Source organism: Zootoca vivipara, chromosome 1 (genome assembly GCF_963506605.1).
Source record: "Zootoca vivipara chromosome 1, rZooViv1.1, whole genome shotgun sequence".
Classification (NCBI taxonomy): domain Eukaryota; kingdom Metazoa; phylum Chordata; class Lepidosauria; order Squamata; family Lacertidae; genus Zootoca; species Zootoca vivipara.
This window is the reverse complement of record NC_083276.1, coordinates 87,657,340-87,676,943: the sequence shown is the minus strand read 5'-3', so window position 1 is coordinate 87,676,943 and position 19,604 is coordinate 87,657,340. Positions and strand designations below refer to the sequence as shown.

General features: G+C 43.1%; 1 protein-coding gene across 12 annotated transcripts in view; it reads right to left on the bottom strand.

The window, feature by feature from the left end:
- Positions 1–19,604, bottom strand: part of BIN1 (bridging integrator 1) — a 118,725-nt gene that overhangs the window by 61,815 nt on the left and 37,306 nt on the right. For all 12 annotated transcript variants that reach the window (XM_035128395.2, XM_060278544.1, XM_035128454.2 and 9 more), the window contains exon 2: positions 6,782–6,862. In XM_035128395.2, coding sequence (XP_034984286.1) covers positions 6,782–6,862 — 81 coding nt within the window. The remainder of the gene's footprint in view (positions 1–6,781; positions 6,863–19,604) is intronic.

Below are 19,604 nucleotides of genomic sequence, written 5' to 3'. Positions count from 1 at the left end.
CTCTGTACTCAACCACAACTCTTTCTGTAATTCAAAAGAACATGCTGGGAATTATTTTTAGCATTGATGCTTTCCCTGCCAACCACTCCCACAAGCAGGGAATGTCTGCATATGCAGCCCACCTGTTCCCTGCCAGCAGATCAAGGCTGCCTCCCTGCACAAGCAGAGCCTTCAAGCAGCTCCAGGTGTAACAGAAAGAGGCATGAGAAAACTGCTCGTCACGTCAGCAGCTGCCATGCATGAAACCAGGATCAGTTCTTGATAAGCATCCATTTGCAAGCAGTATAATACATAAACATTATGTGCCACTCTTAATAATATACACCCCCGAGAAGTCTGCAGTGAGAATTTAAAAAGTCAATGCAAACATAAGAAAACAAATGCAAAACACTCTCTCTCTTGAAAGGAAAGAGTAGGCTATGCAATAAAACTACCGGTATTTATGAAGAACATAATAGTTACAAGTCTGGTCCCTAAGAGATAGCAAAGCAGACACCAAGCCAGTTTGTTGGAGGGAATTCTACAATCAATATGTCACAGATGAAATTTTTTGCCCATGGTCACCACCCACCCTGAGTATGAGCTACATAGGAAGCTACTTTATTCAAAGTCATAGAATCATAGAGTTGGAAGAGACCACAAGGGCCATCCAGTCCAACCCCCTGCCAAGCAAGAAACACCATCAAAGCATTCTGTCAAGCCTCTGCTTAAAGACCTCCAAAGAAGGAGACTCCACCACACTCCTTGGTAGCAAATTCCACTGCCGAACAGCTCTTACTGTCAGGAAGTTCTTCCTAATGTTTAGGTGGAATCTTCTTTCTTGTAGTCAGTCCATTGGTCCCTCTAGCTCAGCATTGTTTACACTAGGGTTTCCCAAACTTGGGTCTCCAGCTGTTTTTGGACTACAGTTCCAATCATCCCTGGCCAATGGTCCTGCTAGCTAGGGATGACGGGGGCTGTAGTCCAGAAACAGCTGGAGACCCAAGTTTGGGAAACCCTGGTCTAGACTGACTGGATGTGGCTCTCAAGGATTCCCTCTTCCAGCCCTGCCTGGAGATGCTGGTGAATTGAACCTGGGGCCTTCTGTATTCAAAGCAGATGTTCTAGCACTTGAGTTATGGCAATCCACATCTCTCTCAGCTGCATTCATATCAGATTGCTGGATGCTGGTATCATACATTGAATATATCTTAAAATAGCTTTCTTGGATCCCAGAATGAAACCTGGGATCTTTTGCATGCAAAGCTGAAGGAATGCAGAAGGTCAACATCTGGGGAGGCCAAAGAGCAAGCTTTCCTTAAGGTACATGCTTTTACCATAATGCTAATGGGGCTGAGGTAGTAGCAGCTTTATGTGCCCAAGGCGAGCTTTGAACTGAAAGCCAGTTTGGTGCCGTAGCTGAAGAAAATGAACTGTGAAGCAGAAGGTCCTTGGTTCAAAGCTTGCCTTTGAGCAATGAATTTATAAGCCCCTCTCTCAGCTTCAAGTTGCAGTCTCCCCGTCTCCCTTCAATACAGGGATATCACTGTGAACCAGTATTCCTGATCTATGTTCCTAATAGATGTGAGGAACTCTACAAATGTACACAACAGTATTAATTGGCCATCACAGCAGATACTTTTTGCCACTATAATGCTATATAAGCTATCAAGAGCCAATCACATATGAGCAAGCAATTCCAAGTGGGTCAGTGCCACAGTTGCATAGAAAACTAGACCACCCCACAATGCATAAGGAGGAGCCAATATTGCCCATGGATTGTCGACTTCAGCTTGGGAATATATTGTACTTGGAGCAGCTTGTTTTCTGCTCTTTTGGCTTAACTATTCATGTTTTTCATTGCATCAATTTGGATACAAGAGGTGAACATTAATCAAGAATTTTATAAAAGAGCAACAGGTAGATGCAAATAGCTACCGGCTATTATGTTTCCTGAAAAACAGTTCTTGCTTCTTTTTCCCTGTGGCCCTTGGCACAAAATCTGCTCTGCACCTTGTCTTGATCTAGTCTTATGAAATCTATATATTGTCTGCTCTGTTTACACTGCAGACTGTGGGTCTTTTTTTAAAAAAAAAAACGTGCTCTGAAACATCTTTTCTCCTCACGTGCCCCCATTTTTACCATTTTACTGAAAATCATTTCTCTGAAGACAAGTTCCGGGAGGCTCAGAAGCTTGCTCACTAGTCTGTGACATTTCAGTTGGGTCTTAATGAAATGTATTTATACTCCTTTTGCTTTGGGGGGGGGGGTTCTAATAGCGAGAGGAAGCATGCAGCTATCTGCAAGTTTTTGGACAGCAGCTTATTCTGATGGAAGTAGCGCAAAGGACAGGAACTGAATGCAGATCATCCTAGGAGGAAGAAACCTCCTCCTCCTCCTGACCATCCCCAGCTGTGCTGCTCGTCAAACTCCAGAGGGGCCTGGGACCACCGGAATGTTAGCACCGCTGCCAAAAAACAAGTCATGTTCGGCTTGTGTGTCACGTAGCAAAGTCAGCCTCTAAGCAAAGAGGGAGGGAGATCTCGTGCCATTCGCAGAGTAAAAAAGAAGCACGCTTGTCATTCTCTGAATGGACATACAAGGTATTTAGAACAAGATCCCCCCCCTTCCCTCCCCATTCAGGAAAAAGAAAAAGATGACAGCGCTGTGCAATGAGAGAGATAGCTAAGTTTATATCTCTTCCACTTTCACAGCAGACCATGTGCCTGCATGGACTGTAACAAAAAGAGACTCTCAGCCCAGGGCAAATCAAAGACAGCTGCCTGTCTTCACAGGAACACAGCAAACAATCGGTCCATTTTGCAGTGGATGCCCAGAAGCCATTTCCATCCTTCCTGGGATACCAGCTTGAATACAGAAGGCTCTTTAGCTTTCTTTGGTGCTCTAGTTGCCCCAACTATAATTCCGCGGTTGTGGAAATAGGCTGCTGCTTATACCAGCCTAAGTGTAAGCAACTGGCTTGATGGACAATGAACATATACTGGGCTATTTTATACTTATACTAGCAGAAGTAAAAACAGAGACTGGGCAATCAAGAAAAAAAAATATCCACAGAGATCCATTTGTGGAGTGGGAATTGTTCCCCTTTCTACATGTAGAAGAGAGGGAGCGGGAGAAGAAGGATTGGGTAGCCACTTGTGGTCTGATCACAATTGGGAATGTAGGGCAGTTCCAGCATCAACAAAAGCCCTGTTTGTTTGTTTGTTTTTTATACCCCGGCTTTTCCCCCCTGACAATACTCAATGCAGCTTACAAATAAAAACAAGAATCACTAAAAACATAGTTACAGGTAGGTAGCCGTGTTGGTCTGAGTCGAAGCAAAATAAAAAAATTCCTTCAGTAGCACCTTAAAGACCAACTAAGTTTATACCAAAATATAAACTTAGTTGGTCTTTAAGGTGCTACTGAAGGAATTTTTTTATTTCACTAAAAACATAAATAGTAATTAAAAAACAAGCAAACATTAATAAAATTAAAACTATATACATATATAAAATATGTTTAAAACATACAAATAATCACAGAAAAGCTGCTATTTGGTACCAGAGGGAAGCTGACATTTTTTCCCTATTCATTTAGAACCTTGTTCACACCATCAGTTTAGAACAATGTATTTAGTTGTGTTCTTACTAATTTGCTGCACATCAAAATGGAAGTGCTCATGTTTCAGAATTCTTGCATTTTCCTACCCATCATGCAACTCTCTCCAGGCAATAAATACAGTTCCTCTCCCAGCTAACACCTCCATGACTGTCCTGGCGCCCACTTGCGGATGTAATACTCAGACTCTCCGCTTGGTTTTTACAAAAGGGTTTATTCCAGAATTTACTACATGACCTAAACATATATCAATTTAGAAGGTGCACACTTAGCAGATTATTGCAAAGCTCTAGGATACATGGCCCCTGAGCTACCCTTCTGAAGAGCAAGGCGGGCACAATCATTCACACAAATCCCATCCTGAGCCGTGTGAATGGGCAAGGAGGCATGCTTGTGGGTCTGCTCATGCCACCACGACCAGCATCACATCCTTGTAAGACAAAGTCAATAGTGCAAGTTCACTGTCTGACCTGGGGGGAAGCACTTTGCTAGCAAGAGGTGGGGCAGAGCCTGGTTCAAAAACTTTTCTCTCAGTACTCAGGACATCCACTGTCACTGAACTTCCTCCTGGCAACCAGCTGGGCCCCTCCCCAGAATTGGTTTCCCGACTCACATCCTATTCTTCCTTCCCATCTGACCAGCCCTGCCAAAATGTCTCCATAGGGTTCATGAAAATTACTACCGGTACCCTCAAGACTGAATTACTAAAACATGCTCTTTATGGAAGTGGGCCCTTGGGTCTAGTCTGGAAGCTGCAGTTAAACTGGTGATGGGAAGAAGCTACCGTACTGCCAACATATTATACTTGTGTTAAAATACATGCAATGGCTTCCTATTTGCTACCAGGCCAAATTCTAGTACAGTGGTACCTCGGTTTAAGTACACAATTGGTTCTGGAAGTCTGTACTTAACCTGAAGCGTACTTAACCTGAAGTGAACTTTCCCATTGAAAGTAATGGAAAGTGGATTAATCCGTTCCAGACCGGTCCGTGGAGTACTTAAACTGAAAGTACTCAAACCGAAGCGTACTTAAACCGGGGTATGACTGTACTAGTGTACAAAGCCCTGAATAACTTAGTCTAGAGGTTTTCAACCTTTTTGGGTCCATGACTCCCTTGACCCTTGACCTTGACATTCTTTCTGTGGCATCCCTGTGGGGTTCAGGAGCCAAGTTATGTAACCTGACAGCCCGTCACCCCTTTTCAAACACCCTCCCTTGGGGAATGTTCCCTCAGCCTCCTCTCTTCTGCCTTCTCCTTGGGAGTCCTCCTGGCAGCTAGTCACTCGAGCTTCCCCACCCCACCCCAAAGAGAGGTGCCTCCTCACACTGCCCCACAGGGGCCTAGGAAGCACCCCCTGGCCAGCCTCAGAGGCACCAATAGCCTGAGGAGCTTGTAGCCAGGAATGCTGCAACAAACAGTTGTGCAAGCCTTTGGGAGGCAGAGATGCAAGAGGCCATCAGAGGAAGGGAGGGAAGGAAAGAGGAGCAGAGGCCAGTGTTGCCCCTGGCACCCCTGACCATCATTCAAGCCACCTCAGGGTGCCACATGGCACACTGGTTGAAAACCATTGACTTAGTCTAAGGCCCAGGAAACCTTAAGGACCTCCTCACCATGTATTTCCCAAGTCGACCGTTGAGATCATCTGGGGGAGCACTGTTAATGGTCCCCCATGGAACAGAAGCATGACTCATGCCAATAAGAAGTCATGCTTTCAGGTGATGGTGGACAAGCACTGTTGAGTTTCTGGGACTTTGTTAAAACCATCTTATTTCAGAAGGCCTTTGTGCCAGGATTGTGATTATATGCATTTACACTTCTTATTTTTTTAATTTCTGAGGCTTCATATTTTTGTGGTTTAATGTTGATTTTAAAATTTTGTATACTTTTGTCACTGTATGCTGTTTTGAGACCTAAATACTGAAAAACAGGATTTTAATTTTTTTTTAAGAATAAATGCTATTGCAAGTACTGCATAAAACAAATCTGGGGTATATAACAGCAGGCACCTGCCAGATTCACATTACTTGTCTGCACTGCAACGTCCCTGCTGCTTTGTCAACATTTGTTTATAAGGTTTATAATAACCACAGTGGCTGCATATTCACACAGCATGTGGCACTTTAGTACTGAAGTCTTCGTCTACTTGAAAAAGCCTTGCAAGCAACAAGGTCAACCCCCCTCCCACGGTTGCCTGCCATTTCAGGACATTGTGAGGCAAATTAAACATTCCAGGCAAATGCACTGAATAAAACCCCAACATTTAAATCATCATCATATCATATCCTCAATGAGTTAGACAATGCAAGATAGCCTTGGGAAGCTGCTATTTTGAGTCAAGGGAGGCTGTTTCTGAAGCCTTCCTCAGCACGCACACGCACGCGCGCACACACACAGACACACACACACACACACAAAATGTTTTGCTCAAAATTTCCAAGCTGCCTTTCTACATGAACTTATAGGTTCTGAAAGAGGGTGGTTTTAGCTTTAGCTTTGGGGTTTTTTAATCCTATTCAGGGCATCTTTACATTTTACATGGATTTCACTAAAGGTTCATCTAGTCCAGCAGCCTTTTCCTCACAGTGGCCAAACCACCTCAGACAAAGCCACAAGGATCTGTTTACTGTTGTTTCTTTGCTATTTGTGCTCTCCGCCATTGTGCAAAGCCAGCTCAGAAGTGCTTGTGCAACCCCACACTGAAGAAGATTGCTAACAGCTTCATGGCGAAGGAGGGACAGAACAGTCTGTTGCATCTTGGCCAATAGCCAGTCTGTTGCATTTCCATGCTGTTCATGGAGGAAGGCCCCTTTCTTCCGCCAATTGTTAGCATGGGAGCCAAGTTAGTTGGTGAAGAAGAAACAGATCACACCATCTCTCCTTTGCCAGCCTGGATGAAAGTCCACATATTTCCCTTCATGGTTAAATATGGCAGCTGTAAGATGGGGTCCCATTTCATTAAAAAGATTAGTAGTACTGCCTTAAAAATACAATGTAAGAATATGGTGAAATCTGAAGTTTATTAATATATTAGTATGTCTTCCTCCTACTGGTATCATTCTCACCCAGTCTCAGTTCAGACTATGAGTCTGCCCGTAGTATGTGAAACCCTTTCAAGGATACACTCATCAAGGGTTAAGGAATGTTCAAGATTTATTGTTTGTATATTTAAAGTTGCTTACCAGTTGCTTGTTGAAGTTATGCACACATTGTTCAAATTGCTCGTCTTTTGTTTCATCAGCTTTGCCAAGTTTCTGAAGGACCTGCACATGCACAGAAAAAGAGAACAGAGAAGAGTATTAAAGTCACAAAATTTGAACATTGCAGAAGATAGCACTGGATGAATAGAGTGACTGCACGTCTTACTTTACTGTGAATAGTCCTCCAGTTGGAAGGGCTTTAAAGGAAAATGAACCATTAGAAGGGAGATGGGACCTTGGACAGTAGAAACCTTGCAGTTGGCCATCAACAGCACTGAACAGCAAGCTGAGCTGTCACACAGATCAGTCCCTCTCATTGTGATGAATTGCATTGCATTTCTATATAAATTATAGGAACGTTTTCTAAATTTGCATATAAGCATATGCAAATTATATGCAAACAAGCGTCCTCCTTTTTTGGCGATGCATAAATGGCCACCGTACAGACAAGATAGACCAGTGGTCAGTCTTGATATAAGGCAGCTTCCTAACATCAGTAGTTTTCTCTGTGGTTTTCTGCCCTGCATCTCCAAGTCAATGTTTAATAGTTAGAAAATTTCAGCTAATAAAGTGGTACTAAATACAAAACTATAGAGTTGCACTTCATCTACTTAATTTTACACTGCAGACCAGTTTACCAACTCTTTGGAAATGCAACATAGAAATTGAAGGGGGTTCAGATGACTTATTTGTCCAGCCCTTGGCTGGAGAAGAGTGGTACTGAAAAATCTGCAGAACAGACACTGTGCAAATCCCCCAAGAGAAACTTCAGCTAATCTCCTCTCACAAATAGACTATTTTGCGAAAGAGGAAAATTCATATGCTGGAGACATAAATGTTATCTTCAGATTAAAATAAAATAATTAGAGTTTCAGCCAGAACTGGAACTAGCTTGGGAGAGAGTCCTCTTGTTATCATTCTGCCACCAGGAAGGCTTGCAATAACCATGGCAACCAGCCAGGCCTCTCTTAGTAACAAGAGTCCTTTTTAACAATCAAGTTCACCCGCCATTCCAAGCAGAGTAAATCTTAATCGAGACACTTTATTTATCAGCCGTTCCCGTTTAACACTCTTGATTCAAGTGGGTCACTGAAAGTGAAGTTGTCCACGCGTCTAACCCAAGGCTGTTCTGCTTGAGTGACTGAAGGGGGGGAGCGTCAAAGGACACTAACAGTAATGTATGTAGATACCGTAGCTTCAGCTGCTACAAATCACGCTTAGGGCTGCTTCACACTTAGGGCTGTTTCGGATGTGCATGGAAAATATTTTACATGACCACCTAAAATGTTACCAGCTGATGCAGCTCATGCGTGAAATCATGAAGTTCCACCTATCAGGGAACTGGTATGGGCAATGGCTACTTATCAATTGGCAAACCCAATGACACTTATCCAGTGACACATAACGTATGACACCTAATATTTGGAACTGACCTATGGAGAGAAGACAGTTTGAAGAATCCAGCAAGATCACACACAATACCCCTCTAGTCTGGTATTCTGTTTCCAACAGCTTGCCAACCAGATGCCTATGGAAAGCCCATAAGCAGGACATACTGACAGCAGTCCTCTCTTGCTGCTCTACAGCAACTGGCTATTCAGAGGCAGGCTGCTTGTGATCCTGGAGGTAGTTTATAGCCACCATGACTAGTAGTCATTTAAAGCTACATGGATACGTTCAGCTGATCCATCAAAACTTCCTGGTTTGCAGGGGAAACTATAGTTTGCCAGTTCTGGGAGCACCAACAAATTATGGGCTCCGGTTAACCAAACATAGAAGCTTCTAATCTCTTCCAGTAACACAGAGAGGAAGGGGGGAGTCATTGCCAGTCCTCCGCACTACAGCTCAGACTTCAGAGTATCATCTGAGTGCAGCCATTCTTCTTAGGGTGCATTAGTATTCCTGCTGTTTAGAATGTGTGTGTGTGTGTGTGTGTGTGTGTGTGTGTGTGTGTGTGTACTACACACTCCAAGTTTCCTTAAGTGCTACAATGATTGATGAGCACATCAAGTCTGAGAAGATACAATGCGGGCCAGCTGCATGTTTGAAGCATTCCTGGAGGGGAAAGTGGGGTATCAGTATATAAAGCAGGTTACAGGTAGGTAGCCGTGTTGGTCTGGATCGAAGTAAAATAAAAAAAATTCCTTCAGTAGCACCTTAAAGACCAACTAAGTTTTTATTTTGGTATGAGCTTTCGTGTGCATGCACACTTCTTCAGATACAGTGAAATGGAAGTTTCCAGGCACTTATGTAGAGAAGGGGTGGGGAGGGGTGGGGATGGGGAGGGGGGATCACCACCCTTCTGAGCGATCCCCCCTCCCCATCCCCACCCCTCCCCACCCCTTCTCTACATAAGTGCCTGGAAACTTCCATTTCACTGTATCTGAAGAAGTGTGCATGCACACGAAAGCTCATACCAAAATAAAAACTTAGTTGGTCTTTAAGGTGCTACTGAAAGTATATAAAGCAGTGTTTCTCAACCTTTTTTGGGCCAAGACACACTTGTTCCATGAAAAAAATCACGAGGCACACCACCATTAAAAAAGTTAAAAAATTGAACTCTGTGCCGCCCTATATTGACTATATAATTATGACTGTAAGAAACACTTGCCAATTGTTGTGTTGGTTGCAATCTCCTGTAATAAGGCTTCACAAGCCGCTGATTTCTCTGCCAGCACAATCCTTTGCTCAGCAAGTTTCAGGTTGAGCTCATCCAGCCAGCTTCTTTTTGTTGTTGTTTAGTCGTTTAGTCGTGTCCGACTCTTCGTGACCCCATGGACCATAGCACGCCAGGCACTCCTGTCTTGCACTGCCTCCCGCAGTTTGGTCAAACTCATGTTCGTAGCTTCGAGAACACTGTCCAACCATCTTGTCCTCTGTCGTCCCCTTCTCCTTGTGCCCTCCATCTTTCCCAGCATCAAGGTCTTTTCCAAGGATTCTTCTCTTCTCATGAGGTTGCCAAAGTATTGGAGCCTCAGCTTCACGATCTGTCCTTCCAGGGAGCACTCAGGGCTGATTTCCTTAAGAATGGATAGGTTTGATCTTCTAGCAGTCCATGGGACTCTCAAGAGTCTCCTCCAGCACCAGAATTCAAAAGCATCAATTCTTCGGCGATCAGCCTTCTTTATGGTCCAGCTCTCACTTCCATACATCACTACTGGGAAAACCATAGCTTTAACTATACGGACCTTTGTCGGCAAGGTGATGTCTCTGCTTTTTAAGATGCTGTCTAGGTTTGTCATTGCTTTTCTCCCAAGAAGCAGGCGTCTTTTAATTTCGTGACTGCTGTCACCATCTGCAGTGATCAAGGAGCCCAAGAAAGTAAAATCTCTCACTGCCTCCATTTCTTCCCCTTCTATTTGCCAGGAGGTGATGGGACCAGTGGCCATGATCTTGGTTTTTTTGATGTTGAGCTTCAGACCATATTTTGCGCTCTCCTCTTTCACCCTCATTAAAAGGTTCTTTAATTCCTCCTCACTTTCTGCCATCAAGGTTGTGTCATCTGCATATCTGAGGTTGTTGATATTTCTTCCGGCAATCTTAATTCCTGCTTGGGATTCATCTAGTCCAGCCTTTCGCATGATGAATTCTGCATATAAGTTAAATAAGCAAGGAGACAATATACAACCTTGTCGTACTCCTTTCCCAATTTTGAACCACTCAGTTGTTCCATATCCAGTTCTAACTGTAGCTTCTTGTCCCACATAGAGATTTCTCAGGAGACAGATGAGGTGATCAGGCACTCCCATTTCTTTAAGAACTTGCCATAGTTTGCTGTGGTCGACACAGTCAAAGGCTTTTGCATAGTCAATGAAGCAGAAGTAGACGTTTTTCTGGAACTCTCTAGCTTTCTCCATAATCCAGCGCATGTTTGCTATTTGGTCTCTGGTTCCTCTGCCCTTTCGAAATCCAGCTTGCACTTCTGGGAGTTCTCGATCCACATACTGCCTAAGCCTGCCTTGTAGAATTTTAAGCATAACCTTGCTAGCGTGTGAAATGAGCGCAATTGTGCGGTAGTTGGAGCATTCTTTGGCACTGCCCTTCTTTGGAATTGGGATGTAGACTGATCTTCTCCAATCCTCTGGCCATTGCTGAGTTTTCCAAACTTGCTGGCATATTGGGTGTAGCACCTTAACAGCATCATCTTTTAAGATTTTAAATAGTTCAGCTGGAATATCATCACTTCCACTGGCCTTGTTATTAGCAGTGCTTTCTAAGGCCCATTTGACTTCACTCTCCAAGATGTCTGGCTCAAGGTCAGCAACCACACTACCTGGGGTGTATGAGACCTCCATATCTTTCTGGTATAATTCCTCTGTGTATTCTTGCCACCTCTTCTTGATGTCTTCTGCTTCTGTTAGGTCCTTACCACTTTTGTCCTTGATTATGGTAATCTTTGTACGAAATGCTCCTTTCATATCTCCAATTTTCTTGAACAGATCTCTGGTTTTCCCCATTCTATTGTTTTCCTCTATTTCTTTGCATTGCTCATTTAAGAAGACCCTCTTGTCTCTCCTTGCTGTTTTTTGGAAATCTGCATTCAGTTTCCTGTATCTTTCCCTATCTCCCTTGCATTTTGCTTGCCTCCTCTCCTCCGCTATTTGTAAGGCCTCGTTGGATAGCTTCTTTAAGTTTGTCTAAAACCACCCTCCCGTGGTGGTGGCTGTTGAGAGCTGCACTCGCCCCGCATCGTGACCCGGCCGGCTTCCTTTCCGGCGGGTCAGTGTTGATTATTGGCAGCCGCCAGGCACGTGACAATGCAAATCGCCCTTCTCGTCGCCACACGTCGCCGCACACCAGCCAGTGTCTCGCGGCATTGAGAAACACTGATATAAAGAACCTCCTCATTCACCCAACACTGATAACAAATACAGAAGATGGTGGCCACCTCCTTGTTTGTTGGCAGGGCAGAAGCTCAAGACACAAGCCACGTATCAACTATTTAGGCCCTGCTTAGAGATACCTACTTCACACTCTAAGAATCCCTAGTATACAGGCACTGAATTTAGAAAGAGATCCAAGATTCCTGTTCATTTCAAACTGTCATTTTGAATTTAGTCATACATGCACACACATATAGACAGCGGATTCTCTGTAGCATTGCAACATGCATCACAAAGCACTCAGGTTTCAGAGTATCATTCTATCCAAGTGTGCAAAAACATCACTGAAGACCAGTATTTAATCACTGAGTGGGCGGCTAGCTAAGCAACATCCTCTGCAGAAATTGGAGCTCCCGAACTCAACCAGTCCAGAAACACAGAAGGCTATGTTAGCAGGGAATGTGATACGCACTTGGCCACCAACTTGTGTTTCCACCACGCCTGTTATAAATCCACCAAGCCTTTTGGGGTTGGGGGAGGAAGTTCTCCTGCTCAAGGCCTTACAAGCCCATTTTTTTTCATGGTGCCCTTTGGGGGCTAATCTAAGTTATCAGATGCCATTACTCCAAGCTAAATGGGTTATTTTGTTGGTATGCTAACTTGTTGAAATTTGTTTTCCCAACCGTTTTAGCTGGTTTTGCTGTCAGATTTTATGGATTTGTATTTGCACATGTTTGTAAACCACTCTGAGAAGCAAATTGGCCTAAAAAAGCAGTCTAATAAATAATAAACAGAATGCAAACTGCACATTTTGAAGACTATTCCTGAGACAGCATTTTTAAAGCTACATTTTGCATGCATACCATGCATAAGAAATCGAAGGTACACAATTGTTTGCTACTCCTTTTTAAATATCCTGCTACCCATTGGATGGTAACAATTCATGCTGCTCTCTCTCTCTCTCTCTCTCTCTCACACACACACACACACACATCACTTCTATCCATCACAATTGCTTGCAACCTTCACCAAGGTTGCAAACAGCCAGGCAGGTGATCTCAGCAGTTATGCAGGATCAATCTGCCAAGTCATTTTTCATTTGCTCCACACATCCCCTGATCAGGCTGAGAAAATTAAGGTATATCCGCACATATTTAAAGAGTCCTCAATCAAATCAATTTTCTCATAGCAATACAGCATACTTGACAAAGTTTACAGGGCATATCACTTTGCAAAGAGGGAGCAGGGAAGAATGGGGATAGTTTGTGTGTCTTCACCTCTTACTTCAGAATGCATTTGAAAAGCCAAATCACAAAATTTCAATCCTTTCTAGGAAATGCACAACTCTGTATAAGGGGTCGAGAGAGCTCCATGTTCCAATAGCTATTGCAATGAGAGACAGTAAAATCAAACTCCAAGAGCAAATTCTGGTAGCTCTTTCAAAATATTGAGGTGGTCATATCATAGCTGCCAAGTTATCCCTTTTTTACAGGGATTTTCCCTTATGCTGAATAGGCTTCCTCGCGAGAAAAGGGAAAACTTGGCAGCTATGGGTCATATTTATAGTTTCACACTAAATACAGAAAGTGTAAGAGTAAATGGTAAAGCTGAAAGGAAACAGAATGTGCTTTTTAAAATATTTTTAAGCTTTGTGCCATAGTCCTTCTAGGCAGCAGTGTGTGGGCTGTAGTTTGGAAAACCCTGATGCAGAGTCTTCTTTGAGAACACAGAAGGAGCTGCACACTTCTTTGGCTCCCAGCTACTACCATCCTCAATTAGAACAAGGGAATAGCTAATACAAAGAGCCATTTCAAAAAGCATAGGCTGACTCACAGGTAAAATGGTCAATTCTAAACTGGGGAAAGGGTCATTTAACCAAGATAAGAATGCAGAATGTTACAAAAGCTCAAAGGTGACACAGAACAAGCAACTAATGTAGAAAATGCGGCCATAAAAACAGGCATGGAACAGTCTGCTGAAGGTCTATCTAGGGCACATGTGTATGAGCTCAAATACTCTGCATGCCATGAGCTCAAAATTTATGTGAAGCTATATTTCGACAAGAAGCCTGATTAATTAATTGCTATGTATTTGTAATAGTTCAGCTTTGAGTTTGCAATGGTTCAACTTAGAGGCCCAAATGAGATGAAATATGAAATTGGTCTTTCCATTTTAAAACATGGACAGGGTTTTTTTTATTTAAAAAAATGCAAATTGGGATCACAGCAAGTGGGGAAGAAGGAAATTAACCTTTTCCTCCCCTGCCATGGTCTTAACTAAAATCATTTCTGGGAAACTTCCTCCTATTGCAAAATAGCAGCTTCTGAGGAGCAAGTGCAGAAAAAAGGAAAGGGTTAAATTTCTCTGCCTGCTGCAAATTCATAATAGTTACCATCCTTCTGTCCCAAGAAACAATTATTTACAAAACTTCAGGACTGGGTTCAGCCAGCTTTAACCAAATACAGTACTGAATGTAACTTCTCTTCATTCCAAAACCAACTAGGACCATGGTGATTTGAATTCAAATTCCAACTCAGCCATGAAGCTAAACAGATGACCTTGCTCTCTAACCTACCTCACAGGACTGTTGAAACAGGAAGTGGAGGATGAGACCAAGGATAAAAAGAGGGTTGAGAGAACTACCGTATTTACTTGAGTCTAATGTGCACCTCAATTTTCAGAACCTTGAAACCAAAAAAAGTGTTTGCTGGCGAGTGTAAATGTGCCATCAAATCTAATGTGCACCTTAATTTTCACAATGTAATTTTGCCCCCCCCCCAAAATGGTGGGCATTAGATTTGAGTAAATAAGGTATGTAAGGTGCCCTGAACTTCTTGGAGGAAGGGTGGGATGAATCTGAATTAAATATGTATTTTAGTCATATTCGAAAACAGTGCTAGAAACTCCAATATATAAGCTAGGCACCAAATGGCTTCTTATACCAGAGTTAAGGTTACCCAAACGGAATGCCTAGTTGTCATTTTTGGGCTAGGTGGCTTGAAATACTTATTTTTCAATACGACTTTTTGGTACCTTGAATTCATTCTCATTGTGCAGATGCAATATAATGGATAGAATTCTATAGGATGTGTTGCTAGTGTGGGAAAACAGTCAAGATCCAAGGATCCCCAGGCATGCACCTCCAGATGATGGAGACATCAGGCATCATCCTGGCACCCAGGCATCTTCACTTGGTTACAAAGTGGCTGATAGCCAGGTGCAAAATGCACCTGGTGAATTTTGAATGCTCTCTGAAAACCACACAGGCTATACCACTTCTTGCAACTGTTGACTTTCTAAGAGACAGGATTCAGGCTTTATATGTTACCAGGTTCTTAAAAGGAGAGTCTACTGTAAGAGTGTGTAGATCAGAATATATAAAGTGCTGTTTGTAGGCATGCATGATGTGCAAAAGCCTTGAATTATTGGGGTGGCAGTTAAATGGCTCTTAATCTCAGGGATTTCCAGCAACTGGAAGGTAAAACTATTATTCCAAACCCTGTGCCTCTGTGATGATGGTCAACGCCTTATATCAGCCTCCCCCAATCTGGTTCCCTATAGTTATTTCTCACTAACCACAGCTAGCATGGCCAATGGTCAGGGGTTGGAATCGTATAACATCTAGAGGGCATCAGATTGGGGAGGCCTGCCTTATATTACAAACCATCCCACTTCAGGCCATTGCCATATTTTGCATGTGGAAGGGCTTTTCTATGCAGGATCTGCTCCTTTAAAAATTCAGACAGAATTCAAAATCTCTGCAAGGGGCTCCTGTTGGAGAAGCAGGTGATGCAGTAGATATTTGGTTCCAGCATCAGGAGAAATTGCCGTTCGGAGGGAGGGAAGGGATGATTGCTGAACACACCACGGCAAACAGGGAGGTGGTGTTGGCTCTTGACAAGAGGCAGCACCCGACCCCTGGGAATTGGAACGGGGCCAAACCCAAGATGAAGTGGGAGAGTTCAACTGGCCTTCCCACCCAAGTGTGTCCAAATCAGATCCAGACAGATCCTCGAGAGAAATGCTTTGGTACAAAACCTTTTGCTGAAGCAGCAGATGGCAAAGAACGCAAGCAACATCAGTTATGTGTGTCCGTTTTGGCCACTAATGAACTGTGAGCTCATAGGATGACATCCATCCCCTGGAGAAGTAAGTGCAAGTGGTGTCAGATTAGACCGTTCCCAGGCAGCTATTGGCGCTCCGCTCTCCCCCACCCTCCCCCTGCGTAACGCCATGGCGCTTAATCTGTCGGATCATTGCAAAGCCAGATAAAGTTAGTTAGGATTGAAACTTCAGGCTCTTTGCAGCTATAAATGGAGCAGATTTGCCCAAGCAAAGACAGTTGATGAAAAGAACCTAGCAGAAGTCAATGTAGCACCCAGGATTGGCTCACAGTGGCAAGAATTAGTTGTATGGTTGGAGGAAGAGGAGGAATGGGAGGGGAAAACACATGGGAGGCTGAACCAATGATCCGCTCGCATTTAAACTGTTGAATAACCAACAGCTCCTTGCTTCCGCCACATTCCTCCTGGTACCTTCCATTTACCTAGAGAACTGCTGGCAGTTTTAACACCCAGAGATCAGCAATACAACACAGAGCCTGCAACTGCCCCCATATGACTGATGCAGTGTGAAAAATAATGTTATACCCATTTTGCAGATATGGAAGTCTATTAGCAGGATATGACTTTTCACCTCCAATATCTTGGAACATCCTGGAATTTTCAATATTGGTTTTGGCAGAGACTTCCATAGACCAGTGTTTTGTTTTGTTTTGTTTTGTTTTGTTTTGTTTTGTTTTGTTTTGTTTTGTTTTGTTTTGTTTTGTTTTGTTTTGTTTTACCCAGGATGCCCACGGTCTAAAACCAACATCCATAGCATAAGCAGCTGAACAGAAATTCCACCGATGCAAATAATTAAGAGACCCCAAGACAGAAAATTAATCAACAGGCTCAAGACATGCAAGACACCAGCATCTTCACAGACTTTCAATAGAGACGAAGGAAATGCATATGGGAGAGGGAACCATAATATGGTGACTTGCTCCACCCCTTGACCTAGAACATCAGAAGAGAGCCTACCTAGGTCCACTGAAATATATCTAGGATCCTATCTATGCCCACATAAGCTTTAATCACATTTTTGGTGAATGCACAGGGATCATAATGTTCAGAAACTTTAACTAGTGCAGAATTCAGTGCCTAGGTTGCTCACTGGGGAAATATGGTTTTAACACATTACACCAATCCTGGCCCAACTGCACTGCTCCAATTTGTTTCCGAGTCCAATTCAAAGTAATGGTTTTGACCAATGAAGCCTTAAATGGCTCGGGGCTGCCATACCTCAAGGACCACCTCTCCCCATATGAACAGACCTGGACCCTGAAATCGTCATCTGTTGCTCATCTTTGTGTGCCTCCTCCATGAGAGGTCTGGAGAGTGGCAGCACAAGAATGGCCCTTTTCTGCCGTGGCTTCCCACTTGTGGAATACTCCCCCTCCCCCAGAGGCTCACCTGGTGCCTTCATTATACATATATTTAGGCAGCAGGTGAAAACATTATTTGCCCAGACCCATGGCCTTTTAAATGTGTTTTTGGTGTTAGAGGGGTTGTTATTACGTTATGTATTTTTTTATTTTATACTGTGAACTTTGGATATAATTTAGTTAATAATAATAATAATAATAATAATAATAATAATAATAATAATAATGCTGTTACACACACACACACACACTTATTTTATCCAGATTGAACATCTGTTCAGGCTATCAATATTGAGTTAGAGGGTTTGTGGACTGGAGGAACAGGATCTTCTGGCCTACTCCATCTACTTCTGGGATAAAAAAATATCCTTAAGAAAATGCAGCACAGAATTCTCCAAGTGAGGAAATACTTAATATGAGGCACACACCTTGAATAATTTTGCCCTTAAAAAACTAAGAAGCTAGACTGAAGTTTTATTTTGATTTTATTTTCCTGACTCAAAATAATAAACCATTGTATCTTCTGAGACAAAGATACAATGCGGGGATGGCAGCCATTTTTAACTGTATTGATGGTATAAATATTTTGCTTGTCTTATCTTACAAAGGAGTGCTTGTTAGCTGTATTTTGAGCAAACAATAATTTTCTGGAATTGAGATTACTGCATTAACATCAAGGCCCCAAGCTCAAAATATGTTGTTGTTGTTGTTGTTGTTGTTGATTTATTTACACCCCGCCTTTTTCCTGGCAGGACCTCAGAGAGATGATTATCTTAGGATGTTGCAAGGAGCATCTTGTGGACAGTAACACTAAAGACTAATGGATTTGTTGTGGCATAAGCTTTTGCAGCAACTATCTACCTACCCACCCAGTGGTGGGACTTTCAGAACAGCTTCCTTTGTCACAAAGACTAAAACCACAGAGAGGGGAGGATCAATTGGCCTTTTGAAAGATGCCACAAGACTCAGGGTGCACTCAGACATGGAGATTATTGCATGCATCTTCCTGGTTATGATGTTAGCACTTCTGTTTGTTCGAGTTTCTAATGTTCCTTGTACATTGCGTTGCCTGTTGTGCTGTGGAACTGTGGCTTTTTCATTAGTACATAGCCATGTAGCACCAAATTTCATTCACACCTGTGGTGTGACACAATGGACATCATGGGACATGTTGCCACCCTTTATGGGCATGTGTGTTTCTGTTCCCCAACTCATCCCCATGTGCATGATGGAAAAGAACTGTATGCAAGAATACTACCCAACTTGGTCACATGCATGGTCCAAGAAAACAGTGGGGAAATTACAGCGCAAAACTCCCACAATTTTCCTGGTTAGCAGGACTGCAAGCAAATTCTTTCTGAAAGCAATTAACACGGAAATGAGCAATAAACATCCACTAGATTTCTGGAAGTGGCTTTTCTGTTGTGTGAAAGATGACATAAAGCATGAAAAATATCAGGTAAGGCAACATTGGGAAGATGGAATAAAGTGCCATCTGAACACATCCTCCTTGTGATTTGTATCCCTGCCCTAGTTTTTCGAAGAGAAAAAATATAGGTGGGGGAGATCAATCTGAGCATGACAAATCTCTTCTGAACTACATTTTTCAAACAGTATCTCTCACAGCTTTCGAACCAGCAGGTGTGTGTGTTTTAGATAGGAATACAGTAGCTGTTGTCTTTTTCTGCACTGCTTCAGCACAAGCAGAGGGCTCTGTCATAAGATATGAAGCCAACCCTGTGTACCTTTCACCTTCATAAAGGCCTCAGTCCATCTTGTGTAGTTTTCTGGTAAAGCAAAATTTATCTGACAGCAGGAGGAAAGCTTCAAATGGCCTTTAGGTCATGCCACGTCATCGAGCTAGCTCGGAAAGTGGCACAGAAAGAACATTAGGTCAGACAGGTAATTAGTCCCTTTGTTTTGCCCGCCCACCTTGCCCTCCCTTTACCTACAAAATATAGGGATTCCTACTGAGGGTGACCACAACAATGTCTAAGGCTGCTGCTGCCCCCAAACCAGGAGACAGAGGGTGAGATTCAACATTGTGCAATGGCGAATGCCCCAGTGGTGCAAAAACATTGCAGCTTGCCAGTTGAAATAACCCCCTCGTCGCCCATCCCACTATTTGGGGGGGTGAGGGTTTTCTGACCCACCCCCAACCCAATTTCACAGGGCATGAAGAGGAGGGGGAAAGACCTGCTGTGCAAGTGGGAGCTCTCATTCAGCCCTTGCGCTGACTGAACTTGACAGGTGGATCCCATTCAAAGCCACACCGGAGCAAAGGGATAAGGCATCTTCTTGCATTGCAGCCTACCGCCACTTAGTAAATGATACAGTCCAGCTATTTATTTTGAAAAGGTGCAATTTCCCCACCAATTTAGATGCCCAACCTTATAATGATCATGTCTCTCTGGGCTCACACATCACATTAAAGGAAAGGATGGCTAACGCTGAACGAGCAAATATGCAGCTGCACAAAGAGAAACTTTAAGGGCCT